The 22,829-nt window shown below is 39.6% G+C and overlaps 1 protein-coding gene across 4 annotated transcripts; it reads right to left on the bottom strand.

The window, feature by feature from the left end:
* Positions 1–1,630: 1,630 nt before the first annotated feature.
* On the bottom strand, positions 1,631–20,287 carry plekha1b (pleckstrin homology domain containing, family A (phosphoinositide binding specific) member 1b). 4 transcript variants are annotated; one of them, XM_054599062.1, is made up of 13 exons: positions 20,213–20,283; positions 15,448–15,633; positions 14,088–14,144; positions 13,597–13,642; positions 12,463–12,560; positions 10,848–10,976; positions 10,246–10,383; positions 9,705–9,773; positions 7,681–7,745; positions 7,518–7,581; positions 6,350–6,439; positions 5,108–5,181; positions 2,599–2,943 (listed from the first exon to the last, which is right to left on the bottom strand). In XM_054599062.1, exons 1-13 carry the CDS (start codon positions 20,258–20,260, stop codon positions 2,685–2,687), a joined length of 1,323 nt encoding a protein of 440 aa, XP_054455037.1. In that variant the 5' UTR covers positions 20,261–20,283; the 3' UTR covers positions 2,599–2,684. The 4 variants fall into 4 exon arrangements, 3 of the variants coding, with proteins under 3 accessions (XP_054455036.1, XP_054455038.1, XP_054455037.1); XR_008531222.1 differs by lacking the exon at positions 5,108–5,181 and adding an exon at positions 4,043–4,214 and having other exon boundaries at positions 2,867–2,943; positions 20,213–20,287; XM_054599061.1 differs by lacking the exon at positions 5,108–5,181 and having other exon boundaries at positions 1,631–2,943; positions 20,213–20,281.
* Between the last annotated feature and the right edge of the window lie 2,542 nt (positions 20,288–22,829).

The raw sequence follows: 22,829 nt of genomic DNA on the forward strand, positions 1-22,829 counted from the left end.
TGGACTTCAGAGTCTGTGTCCACAGAGGCATGCACACAGCACTGTGCATCAGCTCAGAGAGATGCCTTCATCACACTGGATGATGTTCATCTTGCGCAACTCCTGGAGGTATTTAGAACGTGACTGCTGCACACTACGGTCGCTCTGCAGCCGGCCTCCAGAAATCATGACCTAACAACCAACAACCGAGTTTATCTGGAGAACCTCCACCCGATGAGGAGCAGCATGAAGAATGGACACTTCCTGTAGCCGTTAATCAGAACAAACCGCCTGAGACGAGATGAAATACTGTGTGTGAGAAGTTTAACATTAGGAAACAGTGATGCCTAGAGGATGTACACAGATGTGGTCCTAACTGGAGGATTTAAACCCTAAACCACCTCATGATCCAAATGTGATCAGTTGAGTTGATTAAAAAAAAACGATTTAATACAACATTATATAAAAGCAGATATTTCTCCTATTATACTCCTATAATGTTTTATACAAGACATACTGTACAGTGACCCTGCATGGAATTATGTTTGGGATTTTTCTTTAGGTTCAGTCAAGTGGTTACTTACCTTCATGAAGCCTAAACTTTGAAATAAGAAGCAACATTTGCTTTATTTAAACTTTCCTGCCGCTGCTATTTTCTTAGTCCACCTATTGGCAAAGAAGACACCTGAATCCAGCAAAAAAATATTTTCAAATGTCTTTTATTAAACAGAGCACATGGTCTATGAATCAAGTACACACTAAAAAGGGTCAGAACAGCTCATCGATTTTTAACAACTCTTTAGAAAGAACAATGCAGGCACTTAACCCAGCTTATGTTTAACAGGGAACAACAGCAGTGGGATGGGGGTGGGGGGTGGGTGGGGATGTGTGCATGCAGACATGCACACGTGTTCATAAAAGTCAGTAAACTACATATATATGTAGTTTGTTTTCCCTCATTGTAAATAATAAAATCATCAGAACTAAAAGCACACCAGAATATATTAAAAAAAAAACACCACCCACAACCAGAGAGAGCAGCCGACAGAACGAGAACATGGCTGCAGAGTTCCTGCTCGACTACAGCTCTAAAGTCCAAAAGAACAAACACAATTTAAAGATTAACGAATCAACAATATGAGTGAGATCTTTGTACTAAAAACAATTACACAAATACATCAACATCTGATGAGAGTCACAAAAGAACAGTGACAAGGATGTGCAGTGCAGGAGGTGAGGTGAGGTGAGTGAGTAAAAACACTTCAGTCCTTTTATTAATGCAGCGTTGAGTCGTCTTATCGTGCACGTTGACCAGAAAACTTATTAAAAGGTTTAACTGTGAGCGCTCAGCAGAACAATGTCAAGTCGTTTAACAAAGTCAAACGTCACTTCTTTGGTCAATTTCAGGTTTTTGCTTCAGTTGAAATATTGACGATTTAGAAAAGTTAAGGAATTCATGCTGAGAATTAAAAAAACAAAGCAGATTGATAGTAGCTGAGAGCTAAATGTCTGTATACGCTGTCAATTGTATGGATTAAGGATGACAGTCAACTAGTGAGGTCACATTAACTATTAAATCTGGCATCATCACAATTGGATGGTGCATCTCAGCTAATATGAATTTTCCATTTTGGACTCTGAAAAGTTTAAATCTAAACAGAAGCGCCACGCAGAAGCTCCACGTCACCTCAACAAGTAAAACATTATTTTTCCAAGTTTCTTTTCTAAACTTTTGACTTTTTTTTTTCTTACCGAATTTATGACCTTAAAATCTCGGAGAACAACAAAGTTGTTTTTTTGGGACAATTTATGACTTAAATCTTGGAATTCAGCAGAATTTTTTTCTTGGTTGATAAGATGAAAACAATGTGAGACGTCTTTAGAAATGTAACATCGGCGAATCAGGACTTTGGAGCTCTAAAGCGCTAAAACATCTGTTTAACAGGATCACATTTCTACCGGAGAGAGAGAGAAGAGACGGTAATTAGGATTTAAAGAGGTTTCAACATCAAGCTGGATTGTCTTGAAAAACAAACTGAGAAGCTGGATTAGTCAGTCTCTCAGCAACGTCGTCGACACAGTCAACAGACAATTCCACTTTTTGCAGCCTGTCACATCTGAGCCGCTGCGGTAAAAAACAACAGGACTGCAAACTCTGGTTCATCCATCTCTTACATGAACCATGAAACGAGCCCATCGCTGAGCGAAGAGGCAGGGTTCACGCTACTGAAACATATCAAAAACTTCACTGAACAATATCACAGATTTGTTTTTTCTTTGCATGACAACGTGGTTTCTGTCTGTAAGAATAACATCCGGGGAAGACGAGAGTGAAGGAAGAAACACAGCAGAGGAAGAAGGTCCTATTCCACATGTGCACACACATACGGAAAAAAATGGTCCCAGGAAGTTTAGTAGAAGGATCACTCAGGTAGTTTTCTAAGCACACAGAGCAGTTTTAAGTGTGTAGGTGTGTGTGTGTGTGTGTGTGTGTGTGTGTGTGTGTGTGTGTGTGTGTGTGTGTGTGTGTGTGTGTGTGTGTGTGTGTCCTTTAGATATTGTCAATCATCATCATCATCATATCAGGGTCATCTGCACGTCAGCTTTCTTAGAGGCACGACTGTTCAGCTCCTCCTCTCCGCCACCAACAAAACCACGCCGGGTGATTTGGCTGCGCCGTTTCCACAGCGACTGGTCCTCCTCAGTTACTTTGAGGTCTGCACCGTCTCCTGCAGCGACAGGCGGGAACGGGCCGATGGGAGGGGCATCATCACGGACTGGACGCCGCTCAGCCTCCACGGGAGCATGCCCAGGAAGTTGTCCTGCTGGTGCGAGTCCAGTGTGAAGCTGAGGGCTCGATGAGACGGTGCAGCAGGAGGAGGATTGTGGCGGGTGTTGTTCCGGGTCGGGGTAGTAGAAGGTGGAGCACGATGTTGGGGAGGGAGAGGAGAGATCACTGCGTTCCTGGAGAGAGAGAGAGAGAGGAGAGAGGAAGTGAGAGGCTGAAGAGAAAGACGACTGTGAACGATGGATGGAGGGAGCACAGCGATGACCCGATGGGTGGATGATGGGTGGATGAGGAGTGCAGTTTGAGGAGAAAATAAAAAGGTGAAAGGGGAAAAAGTCTTCGTTGGACAACTCATTAAGCTGCAGGTTACCTTGATCACCAGAGAACGTATTCAAGTTAAAGTTTGATGTTTTAGAAAACACTCTTACAGGTTTGGTAAATTCAGAAGCCCTGAGAGGTAAGTTAGAAATAAATCCATACTAATCGAAACTGTTTTCTCTTCTACGTTTATGACGCAAGAACAGGTGAAAGAAAGGTTTCGCCAGGATCATTTTTATAAGTTACAAACAACAACAAAAAAATTAATCTATAAGCAGTGATGAACCAGCTCTCACACCTTCACACGTGTCAACAACAAACACAGAAATGATCCTAGCAAAACCTACTTTTTTCACATGGCAAAACTTTTTTTTTAGTTCTTTAGTCACACAGGAGAGAAAACTATTTAGTTCAGACTTATAAAATGATCCCCAGAACTTTGTGTCATTACTTGCTTCATCAGGGCTTCCGTAAGTATTATATGATATCTAGAAGACAGAAGTTTGGTGCTGTGTAATAGTCATCATCAGCATCAAACCCTTATTTAACAGCAGTTATTCCGTTTTTGTTAGTGACCAGATTACAAAGTCATGTCTGCTGGTGATCAAGGAAACATTTAGCAAACAAATTTTGACATTTGATTTGATTGACATTCACTTTTGATTGGAAAAAAACCAACAACATGCAGGTTTTATGGGTTAAAATGAAGCTCAGCAAACATTTTGTATAAGTAGGGAAAGTAAAAATAGCAGCCAGATCAAAGCAACAACATGACACTGAAGTATAAATGTGTGTATATATACATATATATATATATAACAGGACTTTACAATTATTCCAGTTCTAACTGACAGCTGAATTTTCTGAGGGTCACACATGAACCCTTTCAAAATAAAACGCTGTGAATGGTGACTGTAACACAACAAGGGTTCATGCCGTTAAAAAAGCAACACGTACGAAAGAGTGACGCTGCGGTCGCCAAGGAGCGGGAATCGAACAGCGGCTGCTAAGGAAGCGGAGAGGCAGTGGGGCTTGGTGATTGGACGATGGGCAGCGGTGGGAGGGGCAGGAAGTAGGCAGCAGGGGCTCATTTAGGGAAGGTTAGTACGTCACTGTCACACCTCACTCTCTGGAAAGCAGACACACAAACACACACACGCACACACACACACACACACACACACACACACACACACACACACACACACACACACACACACAGAGGAAATACAGAAATACACAGAGGGTTAGCAGGAGAAAAAAAGCTCATGATGAGTTTGTTTCGCGAAGTTCTGCTGGGAGTCAGGAACGCTGTAAATGTTATTAAGACGTGAAGAATGACGCACAACATGAAGAAAATAAAGTCAGCTATGAGAAGAGAGAAGAGAGTAAAGAGATGATTGGACATGTTGTCAGAATGAAAAGAAAAAAAAAAGGTTTGATCCAGCTCTGTAAAATGTTGCTGCCAACATGTCAACATAAGTGTCAAATAATAAATGTCTAAAAAAGGCGAGAAGCTGGGATGTCGATGGGACAGAAGGTTAATCTGAATGAGTCGATGGCAGAGCAAGAGGAAGACGATGACGTTTGGATTCAGACATGAAATGATCATCAGAAGTCGAGCAAAGCAAACCTGCCTACAAGCTCCGGTCAAATACGGGTCAAAGGGCAATTACCAGGAATGTTTCATGCAGCAATCACACACTTGTAAATGTTTGTATTGTGGACATTTTTGCCCATTTTGAGGAGCAAACTCAGTGTATGAAATAATCTACAAACTATCTACCTGCTCCAGCTGTGGTTTTTAAAGGGTTGTTTCACTGCTTTAACAGCAGGTGGCGAGCTTTAGGATGGATGAACTCTCCAGGGTTCACTCTGGTTAACAATACAAAGGTTTCAGGTGGACACAGAACCAGAGAGCTCCTGTTGTGTTTGCAGGTTAAATGCTCGGCAAAAGGGGAGGGGGGGCTGGCGGCTGGGGTTAATTGGGGGTTACGGGGGAGAGGGCATGGGGTCACATACGTGCTGCATTCACCGCTGCAGAATGGCGTATACCTCTGTATACAAGGACTGGACAGCCTTCTGGCCTGACGGATCTGAAAACAACAGTTTACAGCTCAGTTACAGACACGTGAAGGGCTCCTTTCCAAAAACACCACACCTCCATCCACAGAGGCCTCTCCGCCCTGAAGACTATCTGTCCCATTAAATCATAAAGTGAACAAAAGTGCTGTAAAATGATGAAAATGTCCACGTCTTTAAATGTAAAGTAGTCCTTTAAAATGTCACAAATCTACTTATTAATCTACAAGAAAAACAACACTAGACCAAAACATATTCTTTGGTTTTTGTTCAATCTTCTAACTAAACTACTAATCTCTTGGATTGCTTTACATCTCCATTAATATAATAATGTTACAGCAATGAAGACTGTTTGCATATGAATGTTACTTTTTTCTTCTGGTGGATGATTGTGTGATTTTCGAAAGAAACTCTTCAAACCGATAGCAGAGACTGAGGAAGAGGAAGAACAGAGAAAGATAGGGAGTGTGTGTGTGTGTGTGTGTGTGTGTGTGTGTGTGTGTGTGTGTGTGTGTGTGTGTGTGTGTGTTGTGTGTATTTAAAAACAGTTTGTGCAAAAGAAAACAAATACTTCTTATGGCATGAAAACACATTTCAACCATCATCAAGTTGTGAAACGCCTAAAAAAGGGTAAAAAAACCCGATAATACATGGACTGAATCTGTGCAACATGTCAGGTTCCGTGTACATAATATTGAAATGAGATACAGACATTTATTATGGTACAAATGATGTGAGATAAAATTCTTCATCTAAGTGATCTAATGATTGTTTTTTATCTGAATTAAAAACAAATGATCTAATTAGAATGTTCCATGTTTTAAACCTGGGTCTGTTTGTCCTTCTGCCACAAGATGGAGCCACTTCACCTGATCAGATATGAACTACAGCATGGAGCTCCTCCTTCATGTGGAGTGATGGGACCAAAAACAACAAAATGCACTTTTTATCTAAATATGATCTTCATATCAACCTCCTGACTGTAGGTGTATGTGTGTTTATAATTCCTTTTTTGTATATGTCTTGCATAAACGTTAAATTGAAAAGAGTACAAATTAAGTTATTGAAAAGAATAATGTAGAATGCTAAACGTTCTAAATGTGCACATCTCTGTAGTGAGGTTCTGCTCTTGGTTAATGCATGTCTTAATGCAGGCTCAGTGAGTATAAACTGGATACCTACAGTGTTAGCGGAGCGTCCTGGGCCGCGCTGAGCAACGATCGCCCCTGAAATGGCCTTAATCCAGCTGTGCATGTCCTCTGGACTGTCAGCCTGACACAGACACACACACAGAGAAGATGTTAATGTTTTATTTCTATATGTTTAATTGTTTTCAATTAAAATAAGAAGCTAAAGAAGTCAATTGTAATTACAAGAAGCATTAATATAATATAAAATGTTAAGACGTTAAATCATGCAAATAAAGTGCTTATCAGGAAATAGCAAAACAACAGCTAATAAATTATAAAACCTTCCAAAAAGCAGCCTGTGAGAGAAAATGAAGTGAGCTAAAAACATGACATGACTAAAGCTTTGTTTAAACTCGTGCCCGAGCCTCTGAAGACATTGCGCAAACTCTGAGCATAAACGGAGGCGTTTATGCTTTATGCGCTGTTCCTTTTATTATTCTCCAAAATGCCAGAGGGCGTACAAAGAAAAATAAACTGTGTAGAATCAAAAAGACAACAATGTAACTCATAAATATGCCCATAGACGGTAAATCTAACCGGCAAAACACCATAAAACGCCAAACCTCCACAATGACAAGGAGGGGTTGTAATTAACTGCAAACTTATATCTCATATTCATGAACTACTTTATTGCCTTTATGCAAGCCCTGTAGAGAAAGAAGTTTTAAATGCATTATAAAGAAACAAAGGCTGAATATCCTGTAAACTATTTGATTTGGCTTTTAGAAATTTACTAAATGAACATCATGCTGTATTGAAGAAGACTTGAAACTAGAGATTGAGACCATAAACTCATGTTTACAATGTTTACTGAGGGAATAAATCAAGAGAGAAGTAGAGTCATTTCTCATAGACTTCTATACAACCAGAGGAGTCGCCCCCTGATGGACAGTAGAGAGAATGCAGCTTTAAGGCACTTCTGCATTGGCTTCACATGGCAGAACCAGAGGTTGCCGCCTGAATCCAAGCAATAGTTGTTGAAAATTTCAGTATAAGAACCAAATTGGGGGCTTAATGGACTGACTGACATTATACCATCCTTAAAGCCACGTTTAAAAAACCTAAGATTTTAAACAAAAACGTAAGAAAATTACATGAAAATCAAAGTAAGCCATGCTTTGGTCCACACTGTTAGACACAACCCTCTTCCTGTGTGTTACCTGTATGTAGAAGGTTCTGGAGCTGGTGACCATTTCAAACAGGTTGTCCCTCATCATCAGATCACTGCACGATACAGAACAGGGACAAAGCAGCTGCAGTTAATATTAATGACCTGCAGCACATATTCTCCTGCTAACAACAACAACAACAACGCACACTGACCTCTGTTTACACTCCTGGACTTTGTGAATCTCTTTCAACGGGATGACTCTCAGGGCCTCCCTCTCCTGCAAGGTAGAACAGAGGAAACAATATTAGTAAATCAGTATTTTCACCGCTTTGCCGTGCGATCAGTTGTTTCTGAGGGGGATCTGAAGTCTAGTCCGAAGTCTCATGCTCTCTTTAAAGCCACCAGACTCCATCAACAAAAACAGTAAATGATGAGTTCATTGCTTTGTGTTGTTTGTTGTTGGGAGTTATCACTTAAAGACACCAAAATTACACAATGACACAATCAAAGGTTTGGCAGCGGGAGAGCGGTAACATTACTGCTTTTGTCAAAGGAGTCTGGTGGCTCTCTATCAGCTAACGTTACAAAGCAACGGCGGATCCATGCAGCTTAGCTAAGCTACAGCTAGCTTAGCATTAAATACTATCTAAGTGGATATGTTGGTAGGCCAGCTTGCCAAATTACTTCACCTGGCTAACGTGACCCATAATACTAGTGTATTACGACAAACAGGGTGGATTTCAGCCAACAATAAATGATGTAATGGTACAAAGCAAAAGTGTTTAACTAACGATTGTATCGTCACATTGTCCAACCAAAACCCTCAGAGGTAAAAGAGAGCCTGACACTAAACTTGTTATTAGCATTCCTAGCCCGTTAGCTCACATACCTAGCTTACCAACCCACAGCTCTGGCTCGACACGGGCATTCTTCCTCCTTACTGTCACATCACAGATTATAATTTAGATTAAAGGCTATTTCAAGAATTTGTGTGGGAAACTGCATTTGATTTTCTTTCTCATTTCAGACTTCTGTAGCTGTTCGGAAGGTTTTAGCTGAAATGAATTGTATAATACACTGAGATTACATACTGTATGTTTTAATACATTCATGCGTCATTCATGATTCCATAGTTTTAATTGGCTGGCGGCTGTGGAGCAAAGACTTGAATGACACAAACTTAGAGTGGTGTTATTTTAGGGTAAAAACTACCTTTCACTTTCAGCTTAAAAAATGTAAGGTCAGAAAAACGTGGACATAAAAATGAAATTTTGTGACAAAACATCTGATAATCACAGAGCAATAAATAAGCGCACAAAAGGTTGAATGAACCTGTTAAAACATTCAGCATTTGAAAACAGTTTCACTTTCAGATTCTGGGTCAGTTTTGGATGAATTCAGCAGAAAGTGTGTTATTACTATGAGTAATCCACTATATCAATCTGAGTTAAAATACTGAAATCTGATACTCAGAACATGAACCTAGCATTGTTAAATGTGTTTCTAAATTGAGCAACATTGAGGGGATTTTTAAATAAAAAGTTTTGAATGGGAATTCACAGAAATACCTCTGAAACCTCCAACAACTCACACTTCTATTCTCTGTTTCTCTCTGTGTCTCCTCATAAATTCACACATATAGTTTTGACTCTGACGATGACTTGGTCAAATATGATTTCCCCCCTGTAATAGTGACACACACACACACACACTGGGTGTGTCCGTTTATGTGCACAGACAGGCTGCGGTTAGGACTCGCTAATCTTTCAACACGTGGATCATATGAGGAGGTATTCAGAACACATACCGCTGCATGTAGAGACACACAACTAACTGAGGGCAAAACAAGCTTCGCCACACACACACACACACACACACACACACACACACACACACACACACACACACACACACACACACACACACACACACACACACACACACACACACACACACACACACACACACACACACACACTTGTTCTAATGCTTTCCGTCCTTGAATATTATTAATGTTACTTGGGTAAACACTTCTACAGTGTTACTGTTGCATTAAATTCTAGTCAGCTGTCTGTGTCTGTGTGTGTGTGTGTGTGTGTGTGTGTGTGTGTGTGTGTGTTCATGTTAGTCAACAGTCAGTGTAAGTAACCTGGTAACAGCCAGCTCTCTGTTGTAACATGATTTTGTTTTCTTAAGGATCAATTCACTCAAATAACTGAATTTCATATTTCCTCACCAGGTCAGATTTGTAGTAGCTGAGAGCGTTTTCTTCCAGCATGAAGTACCTCCTCTTCCAATTCTTCATCTGAGGAAGAGGAGCAGAGCTATAAACGTCAGTGTATCCGTTAGTTTTTAAGGAAAAAAGAAAAATGTTAAATGTACTGGTAGTGTTCCCAAGAGGCTGCAATGTCATTTACACCCAACAAATGCAAAGAATTGGACGAAACAAATAACATCCTGATGACTTAGATTCTTTATAGTCTTCCTAGTTCCGAAGACTAAAATGTAAGGTATGTCGTGAGGGTGGTACTTAAAAAAATAAATAAATAAGGTTCATCCTCTGAGGGGCAGGAATTCACTCAGTACATTTCAGGAAAATTTGGGAAATAAGACTTCTGTTTTCTTGAATCATGCTCTTGAAATCATTCATATCCACACTAACGAGTCAAGTTACTATATGTGTGTGTGTGTGTGTGTGTGTGTGTGTGTGTGTGTGTGTGTGTGTGTGTGTGTGTGTGTGTGTGTGTGTGTGTGTGTGTGTGTGTGTGAACTCTCACCAGAGCCCCCTGTTTGACACAGTATCCGGCCTTGATGATGGTCTGGTCCTGCACTCCTCTGGACAGGAAGTAGGGCAGTTGACTCTGACCCCGCTTCAAACCTCCACGCTCCGCCTCCGTCTGCCCCTCCCCCTGCTCCTAAAACACACACACACACACACACATACATACATATGATGTATTATGTGGAACATCGCCTCATAATATTTATAAAACTAGACATTTTATATGTAGCACATGTCAGCAAAGAGTTTATTTACACAACCAGTAAGTACGGAGCGACGTGTTCGTGCATCATCAGATTACTTCATCTGTTTCTACCGGTTGTGACACTTTGATGTGTAAAATTCCCAGTTAATAATTAAATCATTCCACACACTTGCTCTTAATGTGCTCCATAGAATGTCTGTTTTTTTAGTTAGAAATTTACAAAAGCCTTTAAGTCATAAAATCCGAACCAGCCGTCACTCATCTGTGTTGACGCGTCTTGACTGACGTGTTTGTGGCTGCATACCAACACTGACAGGACCGGACCTGCTGAGCTGCTGCCACTCACAGCTGCTAAGGCAACACACATGACACAGTGTGTGTGGGTGTGTTACCTGTGTCGTAGTGGTGATGGGGACTCCTCCTATGATCTCGGTCTTGTAGGAGACCTGTTTCATGGCTCCCAGTACTTCCTGGGGAGTCTCTGTGTGGGCCGTTGTTTGGCCCTCGCCCGGCTTTGGAACCTAAAGACACAACGAGATATTTACAGCGGTCCAGTCTGTCAAGCACCTGGTTCACACCCAGAGGTTTTTTAAGAGGTTAGGGTTTAAACTGGTTCATGTTTTCTTCTTATCTCTTTTAATCATCGTCTTTCTACGTTGAAAGTTTGCGTGCTGCAAAAAACGTTTGACCGAAAGTCAGAAAAATTAGCAGGTGGGTTGCAAGTTCCACCTACTTCTCATGCACATAAAATGACACTCACTGACCTCAGGGTGGCGCTGTAACAATCAAGAAAAAAAGTTTTCGTATCTTGAGAAAACAGCTTTGCTCAGAGTGAAAAAAAAAAATAAAAAATAATGTAAAATCGTGCCATTTTTACTAAGAAAGTCGGGCCAATTGTCCCCAAACTTTGTCTTGCAATAAATCCCTTTCAATTATACAAGCTGAAAATAAAAAAATAAAAAAATAAAAATCTAAAAATGTAGTCACATGAAGCATTGAAAGTAGATTTATATTCCTCAACAGGGCATCTATGTAAAGTGATGACAATGACGAATTATTTGAAAGAAAATAAAGAACTTCGCTGGATTAGACTCTGACCATTGCTGCTTGCACCTTTATTAAATCTTGTCTTTGTCTATGCAACCAAATCAACATTTATTTTCTTATTTTAAGGTGGATGTATGTTTATTAGTTTTTGACAACAATGGAGCTCTACGCGCAGAGGAAGAAGAGACATCAGGCTTCGATACACACATAATGCTTTTTATCCGATCCATTCACTGTTGGTTGTTGAGCTTATTGGCAATAAAGAAATTGCAACATATCACCAGCCTATAACTTCAACAAAACATCAATGAGCCTCACTGTTTCACTGGGTAACACGTTCCTTCAGCCCCATGAACACACACACACTGTAGCTTATTTTGACTCAATCCCATATTCAACTTCCTGCTGCCACAAATACACACTAGAGCACCAAATATGGATAAATTCACCGCTGAAAATAGTCCCCAACAAATGCATTATTTCCTTCTGTCTGTTTGGTAAAAGACTCAAGTGACCAGCTTTTATAGGAGAATAATGAGCATAAAAAAAAATGTATCTGTGAGAATGGATGAACAACCCACATGACGCCTGAGGGTGACAAGTGAAACCAAATGTTTAAAGGTGATTTATGGCATGAAAAAATTAATAACTTTCAGGACCACAGACCGCTGCAGCTGCAGGTGTGGATATGAAAGCTTCTCTTTATCCTTTACACTCTGTTAAGCCTGAACTCAGCTCCATCTCTCTGGCCTGATGGGTAATTTTCCATCTGCTGCAGCCTGAGGCAGAAGACAGAGCGGCCTAACTACAGCAGGAGAAACAGGGTCACCTATTGATCCATCCTATAGTGTGTGTGTGTGTGTGTGTGTGTGTGTGTGTGTGTGTGTGTGTGTGTGTGTGTGTGTGTGTGTGTGTGTGTGTGTGTGTGTGTGTGTGTGTGTGTGTGTGTGTGAGGCTCACAGTAATCTTGGTGGCGTTGTTGAGAACACTGATCCATTCCACCAAATCCTGCTGGTCGTTGGCCTGCAGGTAAAACTTCCTCATTCCTGCATTTATAACTAGAGAGACAGAAAAACATGGAGAGATGGAAAATGTAAATGTGTTGGTTGTTGCTTTCTTCCTACTTTGAAACATTAGAGGAAGAAGAAAAATACCACGGACTTCATGCAAATCATGATCTAAAAATATCTGCTGGCTTCTGGTTTCTCAGAGGCAGAGGATGTGTGTGTGTGTGTATTTGCATCTGGATGGGATGTTAACACACCCATCCAGATGCAAATACACACACACACACACACACACACACACACACACACACACACACACACACACACACACACACACACACACACACACACACACACACACACACACACACACACACACACACACACACACACACACACACACAGAGGTCAGGTCAGAGTTATTGTACAGTTTCCTCCTATTGATGGACAAAAAGCTACCGTTGGCCACCAGAGGAACCACAACGAGCAGCAAGGGACAAAAGAGAGGAAGTACAGCTAACGGGAGAGGAAGAGAGGGACAAGGAGGGAAACAAGGAAGGAGTGGGAATGAAGGAGATGGGAGAGGAAGAAAGGAAGGAGAAAGGGTAGAGGAGAGGAGGTTACAGCAGGTCAAAGTCTCCTCTCTTCTGGTTTCAGTCTTTCCACCAGATGTTTAACGTGGCTGCAGGGATTTGCTCCCATTCAGCCAGAAGAGCATCAGTGAGGTCAAACACACCATCCAGTACATGTTGGAGGTGTTGGATAGGTTTGAGGTCAGGATTCTGTGAAGGTCAGTCAAGTTCTTCAACACCAAACTGGTAAAAAAAACATTTCTAAGATTGAGCTGGAGAGGAAAGGGACAAACACAAACTGTACCACAAAGCTGGAAGCTCACCATTGTCTCAAATATCAGTGTATTTAGTGGCCTTTCTTCCTTTCATTGGGAACAATGGGGCCTCGTCAAAACCATAAATTAAAAAAAAATAAGTACGCAAAGAGGGAATTGAGGAAGGAGGGAGCAGAGGGGGAGGATAGAAAAGGGGGGAGAATGAAAAAGAAGGGGAGAAGAAAATGATGAAGAACTTACCAAAGCAGAACTCTGCCTTTGGTCTGAGTTTGGTGGCATCGCTGACCTGGATGACCGAGAGAAGAATAAAAGCTTTAATGTCCCAGAGAGACACATCAATTGACCATTCGCTAAGTACCGCCCCTCTGATGCAGACTGGCCAATCAGAGCGGCCAGGGTCAATTTCAAGTTTTCTTAACATGATTTCCTAGAAATCTGGTAAAATCTGGTTTACAGGCCAAAGAAGCCAGAATGCTAATTCCAGCATGCTAACCACATCAATGGTACCAATGTGGCAATGCTAACATCTTTACCATGATCATCACTATCTTAGTTTAGCATCTTAGCACGCTAACATTGGCTAATTAGCACTAGGAACAACTGATTATTATCATCATTAGTTTTGGTGAAAGATATGGTCACATTGAAACAGTGTGCGTGCGTGTGTGTGTGTGTGTGTGTGTGTGTGTGTGTGTGTGTGTGTGTGTGTGTGTTTGACAGCGAGGACTGACCTTGGAGATGTAGGTGAGTTTGAGAGATCCCACGTTCTCTGCACCTTTAGGCAGATTCTGAAAGTAGACACAAAAAGTATAACACTAGTAAATGTGGTATTATTGGAAAACACTAGGTATGCGTGATATGTTAATACAAGTATTGTCTGTTTACATAGATCACAACATAGTACGCAAAATCATGTAGTAAATGTTCAATCCAAAGATCCATATCGTCCATTCCATCAAACAAATGTCTTTATATATGAAACAAGAACTTCAGTAGTTTTTTTCTGTTAATTTACTCATAATAATAATAATAATATGTTATAGTTGGAATTTGCTTATCAATTTTGACAACAGAATAAAGTTATCCACATAACAATACGTTCATGTCGTCCCTGTTTAAGGTGCTAAAAGCGAATCAGAAGGTTTTATTGTTTACACAGTTCATGAATACGATGCGTGTGATTGGCCGATAAGCTGAATGTTTTGGTTAAAACATTTTTTTTTTAAAAAGGAGCATTTCCTGAAAGTTTAAACCACAAATCTGGAGAGGAAATGTTACCAACACGATTTAAAATAATATCAATACCAGCTGCAAATATCTGTTATCAGCTGCCGTGTTTGAGGAATTCCCCGTCGGTGGTAAAACATAAATACTACTGCTGCTAACCTTTTGGTTTTTCTGTTCTTAGTTCCTGTTTGTCTGCTTGGTTTTGACACAGACTATCTGTCAAACCGCTCACAAGTGTTTCTCCAACTCGTCACCCTCAAGTGAAAAGCGTTTTAACAGCTTCAATAAAATCTGTGTCCAGTGCAGTTCTTCTGTCCCATAAACCCACAACTTCCTGTTTAGATGTTTTCAATCCCAATGGTTTATACACCATATTGTTAACATCTTCCTCTAGTAAAGCATTTTACTGCAGCCTAAAACTTGTTGTGACTAACACCTTAAATAAAATTGACTTTAAATACTTTACAGAAATGAAGACAGGCTGTTGTTTAGTTTGTATCACTGATAACTTCTTTCCTTTATCTAGAGAGATAAAGGAACCTAAATGTGATGGATTATCTCCCTGAAGCAAGTTTCAAGTCCCTGCAGGTTCATTTTCATTGTGAGCTGATGTTCAGAATTGTTGCCTGGAAGGAAAGAAAATCCTTCTATCACTGGAACAGATGCTACACAGAACTTCAAAATAAAGCATCAAGTTAGATCATGTATTAAAACTACCATAATTAGAATAAGGGATCAGTAGGAGGAGCATTTAAAGTGGCAGTGTGCTCAGATGTTTAGGATGTTTTCCGTGCTGACTAATCCAACAAGAATTTCTCCAGGTGTCGGAGTTTCTCAGTCGTGTGTGCGTGTCTTCTCTCTCACCTGAGGGTTGTCCATGAACCACAGCAGGCTGCCCTGCTGGGTGTCCAGGATGAAGTATCGGCGCAGGAACCTGCCGCTGCTCTCATTCTCCTCGATGTCCAGGAAGCCGCAGATGCGATTCTGTCGGTCCACATACGGCATCGCAACCCCGAGCAGCTCAGCCCGCCCTGGGGCATCACAGGAACGCTGGCAGGAGGCGGGACACGTCGACATTTAGAACAAACTTACAGCCAGTGTTACTGCAGGTTAAAGACGGTGCGGGTTGGATGTTTAAAGCTGCAGTGAGGCGGCATGTTTGTGATGAAATTATCTTAATGTACAGAAAATATTACAATAGTGACACATTTTGTTCTGGTGGCTCTGTGTGACAGCACATTGGATTTGAAAAGGAAGAATGAGCAGGAGGTTAAAGTTCTGACTCACAGCTTTACATTAAGAGACACAGAAGAAGAGATGCACAGATAACGATATCAGGCCGATACTGACTCAAGTTGCTGGTGTACGATTTATTATTTAATAATTGAAAACAATTCAGTAAATTACTTCTATGTATTTATTTGCCACATTTTCTTTTACAAAGGTAAAAAAAAAGCAATATTTAAGTCAGTATAAAAGAATGATTCCAGTCTCTTCCACTCAGTTACAAATACAGCTTATTAATGAAACGCTGTTATTGGATCAGTGGTATCGGATAAAACCCAAAGCACAGGTACCGCTGTCACTATCAGGACTGAAAAAGTCGGATCAGTGCATCCCTAAAAAAAAGACCTTTTTATCCACATTCCCCTGAAATCAAGAGGCAGAGAAATTATGAACGTGTGAGATCTTTTTTGCTTTCTTTAGGGGAGTTACTGAAAAGTTACTACCCTGAGCCGTCCTCTTAGCACTTACTGTATTCGTATTAGTTTGTTGCACTTATTGTATTCGTATTAGTTTGTTGCACTTATTGTATTCGTATTAGTCTGTTGCACTTATTGTATTCGTATTAGTTTGTTGCACTTCTTGTATTCGTATTAGTTTGTTGCACTTATTGTATTCGTATTAGTTTGTTGCACTTATTGTATTCGTATTAGTTTGTTTCTGCACTGTACTTTTGCTCTGGTTTATGCTCTTAGATGCTTGTTTAAGAAAGGAGATGCACTTATGACTTCTGGTGACTAGTAGTTCTCTTGAATACCTATGTTGAATACACTTATTGTAAGTCGCTTTGGATAAAAGCGTCTGCTAAATGCCTGTAATGTAATGTAATGTAATGTAAAAGATATATATAAATCTTTTCAGGTCTTGCTTGTTTAGGTTGTTTTTTTTGCTTTCGCTCTAGTATTCAGCAAATGAAACACATTGTGAGTTATTATTGAAGTCTTTTTGCAAGTCTTTTTGTCCTTGAAAACAACTCTTTGTTTTCCTTGTCTGTATGTTGAAGATCATAATCCTACATTTGCGGGACTTTGTAGAAAAAGCTCTGCAGTGAAACATCTGAGTGAGTACCACCCGTCCAGCTTCTGGGAGTCATACATTTGTAAAAACCTTCACCTCGCTCTCAGGTGAAACGTGTTGCTACAAGAAGGCGATCGGCTAAACCTCCTACAAACACGGTCTGAATACTTGGATGTGGATTTGGTTTTTCCTTTGCTAAGCAGCCGTGATATAAAGCGTGATAAAACTGATATAGAAAGTTAAAGGAACTCACAATCTTTCACGTGTGGCCCTACATGGCTCCTGACATGGATCAATGCAAGCTGCTCATGGTTTTTTTTATTTTTTTATTTTTTTATTGCACCAGAGGAATTTAAAAGAGGAAACCTGAAAAACTGTTCAGAGCAAACAGCAGCCTGCAGGAAGTGTTATGAGTATTCAATACTTTACTGAAGGCTGGAATTGAGTGGTCAGATTTGAAGTCTTGTTAATTCATTTATCAGATATTAATCAATTTATCAATTCATTTGGATTGGGCTTCACATGCTACCCTTATATCCATCACTAGGTTTGTGTGTAAACTTCTTCGTAACTATTTGCTAGACACCACAATTTGTATATCATTAAACGTGAAATAACAATGCCATTATTGCTTTTAATTGGAAGACACTACTTCCTCATAACATGGCACCTTGAACTTTGACCCTCTTGCTGGTATATATATATATATCTGCTGTGCAAAGGATTGTGGTTAAGAAAAGCTAGAAAAGCAAGCTGCAAAAATTGTAATGTGATTTAGAGGTCTGTTTTGAAAACGCCATTGTTGCGACTTCTGCATCTGTTTCCCTCGTTGGCTTGGCACTCATTGGCTGTTTACTCCCGCGCGCACACACACACACACACACACACACACACACACACACACACACACACACACACACACACACACACACACACACACACACACACACACACACACACACACACACACACACACACACGACAAATTATGACTTTTTCAAACGGAGAGCTGCTGCTGATTCTGATCAACCAACGTTACTTCATCTAATGTTCTAAGTATTACTAAGAAAATTATAAATTCCACATTATATATATATATCATCATATTATATATATTAAAATATATCTTATGTAAATATTATCTCCCAACATTATGGTCCAAGTGTTTCTTTACACTGCCAGATAATTCTGGTGAAAAATCCTTTTAAAGGTAATTTAATTGTTTTTTTAACTTACACACTTAGAACAGTCTGCTGCCTTACAAACCCAGAATGTGTCATCGTAGAATGACACTCCTTATGAGTGTCAATTTCCCAAATTGCACAACATGCAAGTACATCAGGAAGACTTTGCTATTGTGGGACACCCCCCAAAAAACAACCACTGATTTATAAAGAAAAACTTTAAAATGTCATGCAGCTACTGAAACTAAACGAGCTCAGACAATCTCATAGTGAGAATAAAACGTACAGTTTAACTACTTTACACTCCTGCATAGCTTGACCTATAATAACACAGTGTATTAATCGATTTATATTTTGTATTAATAATCTAAAATCTGCAAACTCGTAACTAAAACTGTCAAATATATTTTACATTTTGAGTAAAAAGTACTATAATTGCCTCCAATATGTGGTGGAGTCCCCTGAAAGCAGCCTATAAAGTGGAAGCAATATGGAAATACTCAAGTTAAGTACAAGTACCTCATGTGGCAGTGCAGTACCTACTTGAGTAAATATACTTAATTACATTACATTGGCGGTAAGGTATTTTACTATGAAGTCACAACAGTAGCCTATAAATAACAATAATGCTGATCTATAGATCAATTATTAAAAGAATTGCCAATTCCTTTTTTTCCTTTCTACCAACTAATAGATTAATAATTTTGGCCTCATATTTGTCACACCTTTGTCTATAATAAAATATACACATCCTACTAGAGGAGCCTATAATGTCATCCATCACAGCAACACTACCAATATCTAAGGAGATTAAAAAAAAACATTAAAACTTACACACAGAGATCATTTTATATGAATGCTTTTATGTTTCTTTCCAAAAACATGCCTACATTTTCCCTCCCCATTAATCATAGTGAATTATATATTTAATTGCAGTGTTTTTGAGTGTAATTAAACTTAGCTTCTATTTATTGAAACATCTATACTGTGTGTGCACAATCATAACATCCACAGTGGGAAATAAGTCATCAGAGCCCTTTCCTCCCCATTGAGATCAAACTGTTACAGGCCTCCTAAAAAGACATCGACTGGTTTCCTCTCCCCGCCTCCATTATCCACATGTTCGACACTTCATACTTGAGATTATTAATATTTTCTGTGCAGGTTGTTTGGCTGAGTATCGCAGTGTGCCCGTGAGGCGGAACCCGGGCTGTGAAATGTGTCGGATTGCGGGTTTACTTACTCAGTTCGGCTCAGTCCGAGTCCAGTGTGGCAGCTGTCCGGCTGGAGTGTAAAGTTACAAAGTGAAACCCCACAACACAAACACATTCCGGTTTTCAGAAAATAAGAGCGCTTCTCAGCTGTGCTCAGCTGTTGACTTCAAAGTAAAATACCTGCCACCATGTAAAAATAAATGTAATGTGGAAAGTAAATAGGTATATTTACTCAAGTAGGTACTGCACTGCCAGGTACACACATGCGGTACAGTACCAGACACAAGTTTGGACACACCTTCTCATTCAATGCTGATTCTTTCTTTCTTTTTTTTCTTTTTTTCTACTTTGTAGATTAATATTCAAACTATGAAGGAACACATATGGAATTATGTGGTAAACAAACAAATGCTCAACAAACCAGAATATGTTTTATATTTTAGATTCTTCAAAGTAGTTGAATGAGAAGGTGTGTCCAAACTTTTGACTGATACTGTACTTATACTTAACTTGAGTATTTCCATTTTGCTTCTACTTTATAGGCTGCTTTCAGGGGACTCCGCCACATATTGGAGGCAATTATAGTACTTTTTACTCAAAATATAACATATATTTGACATATGTTTTAGTTACGAGTTTGCAGATTTAGATTATTAATACAAAATATAAATCGATTAACACACTGTGTTTATTCAATATCAAGCTATACAGGAGTGTAAAGTAGTTCAAATGAGCTTCACCTTTACCAGCTGTAGTTGATAAAACACATTGATGCATTAATAATCATAATCCAGAAAATATAATTCTAAAATGGGACATTTTGCATGATGCTTATTTTTACTTTTGGCACTTTCAATATATTTTAATGCTAATGTAGCAGACTTTTACTTAAATGTGACATATCATGCTCAGTTTCAGTTTCATACTTACATACATGTCTACATGCTTTAATCCAAAAAACAAAAAAAACACATTCATTTTCTCATATTGTCTGTCTGAATATACCTGCCATCCCACTCTGTCTCCAACTCTCTGTTTTAGCACCTGTCCCTTTAAGTCCCTCCTCCAAAGAAAAAGCTCAGTCTGCTCTGATTGGCCTGCGAGACAAATATGGTGCACCTTTGAAAAGGTAGGTGTCAAGACGTGGGTGGAGATTCTCAGATATAAACCGACTCTAAGTGGCTTGTTGAATCACTGGATTTCTGGTCTGATTTAAAACCGGACTTTTACTTGTATCAGAGTATTTCTTCGCTGTGGTATTTCCATTTGTACTTAAGTAAGATATCTGCAAAGAAATATTCTGGCACACTAATATCCATAAATCTCCAAATTGTGATTTTTAACAACAATTTGTGCGGATTAAGCGAAGAGATATAATGTGTAAATTAATATGCTTTAAAGGTGCTGATGGGTGGATGTTGTTACCTTGACAGAGCCAGGCCATCTATCTATCTATCTATCTATCTATCTATCTATCTATCTATCTATCTATCTATCTATCTATCTATCTATCTATCTATCTATCTATCTATCTATCTATCTATCTATCTATCTATCTATCTATCTATCTATCTGTCTGTCTGTCTATCATCAGTGACACATTTATGCTTTTATTTTGAAGGCAGGCTATGTTTCCTCCCAGTCTTTTTGCTGAAACCTTGATGCAGATTTCCAACCAATCCGCTGCCAGAGTTAAACCTTATTCCTCTCAGTCTCTTTGCAAAGGATGATGGTTAATGCAGTCTCATAAAACAATAATAGAGTGCTTTATAAATGCTTTATCCCACAAGGATGTCAGCAGTCAGAGGTCAAAGGAAGGACAGCGAATGGGGATTATGTGTCTTGCTTATGGGCACGATGGTAAAATATTTACATTCATTCATAGCAAACACACATACCTCACTGATTTAAACAGAAACACCCCCAGAAGAAGAAACAGCATCTGGTAAAACCCTCATATGTTTACACATGTGTGTGTTGTTTCTGACTGAGTGGGCAACAGTTCATTTCAAGGGGAAAGGCCTGTTTGTGTGTGGATAGTCGGGGAGAACAGAGCAGAATAAACAGGTGGACTGACAGACAATAAAGAAACAAAAAGTCAAAGGCCACTTTCCCTCGAATAAAATAGCACAACAGGAAGGAGGAGTAAGAGACAAGAAAACAGAGAATACATCACTCAATACAAAGAAAGAGGGAGACTGGAGAAAGAATGAAACCAGATGACAAAGGGTGATGAGAGAAGGAGAAGAGGAGAGAGGAAACAAGATGACGTGCGGCAGAGATGAATGAAAACAGAGATATTGTGTGTAAATTCTGACATCTAGTGGTGATAAACATAAATCACAGCACAGGAAATCCTGAATCTGTTTATTTCATCTCAGATGCTCTTCTGTGTTCTAAAACTGCAAATGTAGGGATCAGAATCTGACCAAAGAGCCCACAATATTCTCAATCCAGCTCCAAATAAAGAACAGTCAGTATGAAGTCACATGTAAAGGGACATGTCATCTGTTAAATGGTGTTTATGAGAACAACAGTTGACCAACATTGTCTATCTCTGTCCTAATGGACTTAACAGACTGCAGTGCAGCAGTTCAGGGGATGATTGAACGATCAACCACCTTAATATCTGCAATAGCCTTCTTTCAAAAAATGCAAAAACTGAAATGGCTGCTGCTACTAAAATCAATGATCTAACACTAAAGTCCAGCCCTCCGTTTTTAAGTCTCCCTACTCCCTACATCCTCTACATGAACATGGGCTGAGATAACTGGACTCTTGGAATAAACAAGCAAAAGGCCACACCACCTCTCCTACATGGGAGCAAGACTGTTAGTTGTGAAGCCTCTTTTTTGTTTTTGTTTTGTGTCTCTTTATAGCCGTTTTGCATCTCACTGTGGTTGCTTTGTGTTTATTTTTAGTCATTTTGTGACCTTTGTCAATGTTAAGTGTCTCTTTGTTGTCATTTAGTTTCTCTTTGTAGTAACTTTGTGCCTCTTTGTAGTTGTTAAGTGTCTTTTTGTTGTCATTTAGTTTCTCTTCGTTATCATTTTGAGTTTCTTTGTCGTTACTTGGTGTGTCTTTGTAGTCGCCTTGTGTGTCTTTGTAATCATTTTTTATCTCTTTATAGTTGCTTTGGGTATCTTTGTTGTCATTTTTGTCACTTTGCAGTTACTTTGTGCCTCTTTGTATTTCATTACAAGATTACTTTATACGCAGATGATGTTATTTGGTTCCTCACCCAGCCTCAACAGTGGATCAAAAGAGTCTTTCCATGGAGCCTTGGAAGTCCTGAAAGATCTTTTTTTCTTTGTGCACACAAGATGATGTTGGATTTGTGGGCTCCTTGGAAGACAAAGTGAGTTTCTAAGAACCATGGGGCCCCTCCCATCGCTGAACCATCATCTCCAAAAAAGTGATTTTACCGGGGTGGTAAGTCATTTGGCGTCCTTCCTCTCGGTCTTTGCCAGAGTTGATCCTACAGCTGCTATCTGGTTTCTGTCAAAGGCCTAATTGTTTTTGAAGAAGGCACTGCCAGCCCCGATGC

This window comes from Anoplopoma fimbria, chromosome 5 (assembly GCF_027596085.1).
Source record: "Anoplopoma fimbria isolate UVic2021 breed Golden Eagle Sablefish chromosome 5, Afim_UVic_2022, whole genome shotgun sequence".
NCBI lineage: Eukaryota > Metazoa > Chordata > Actinopteri > Perciformes > Anoplopomatidae > Anoplopoma > Anoplopoma fimbria.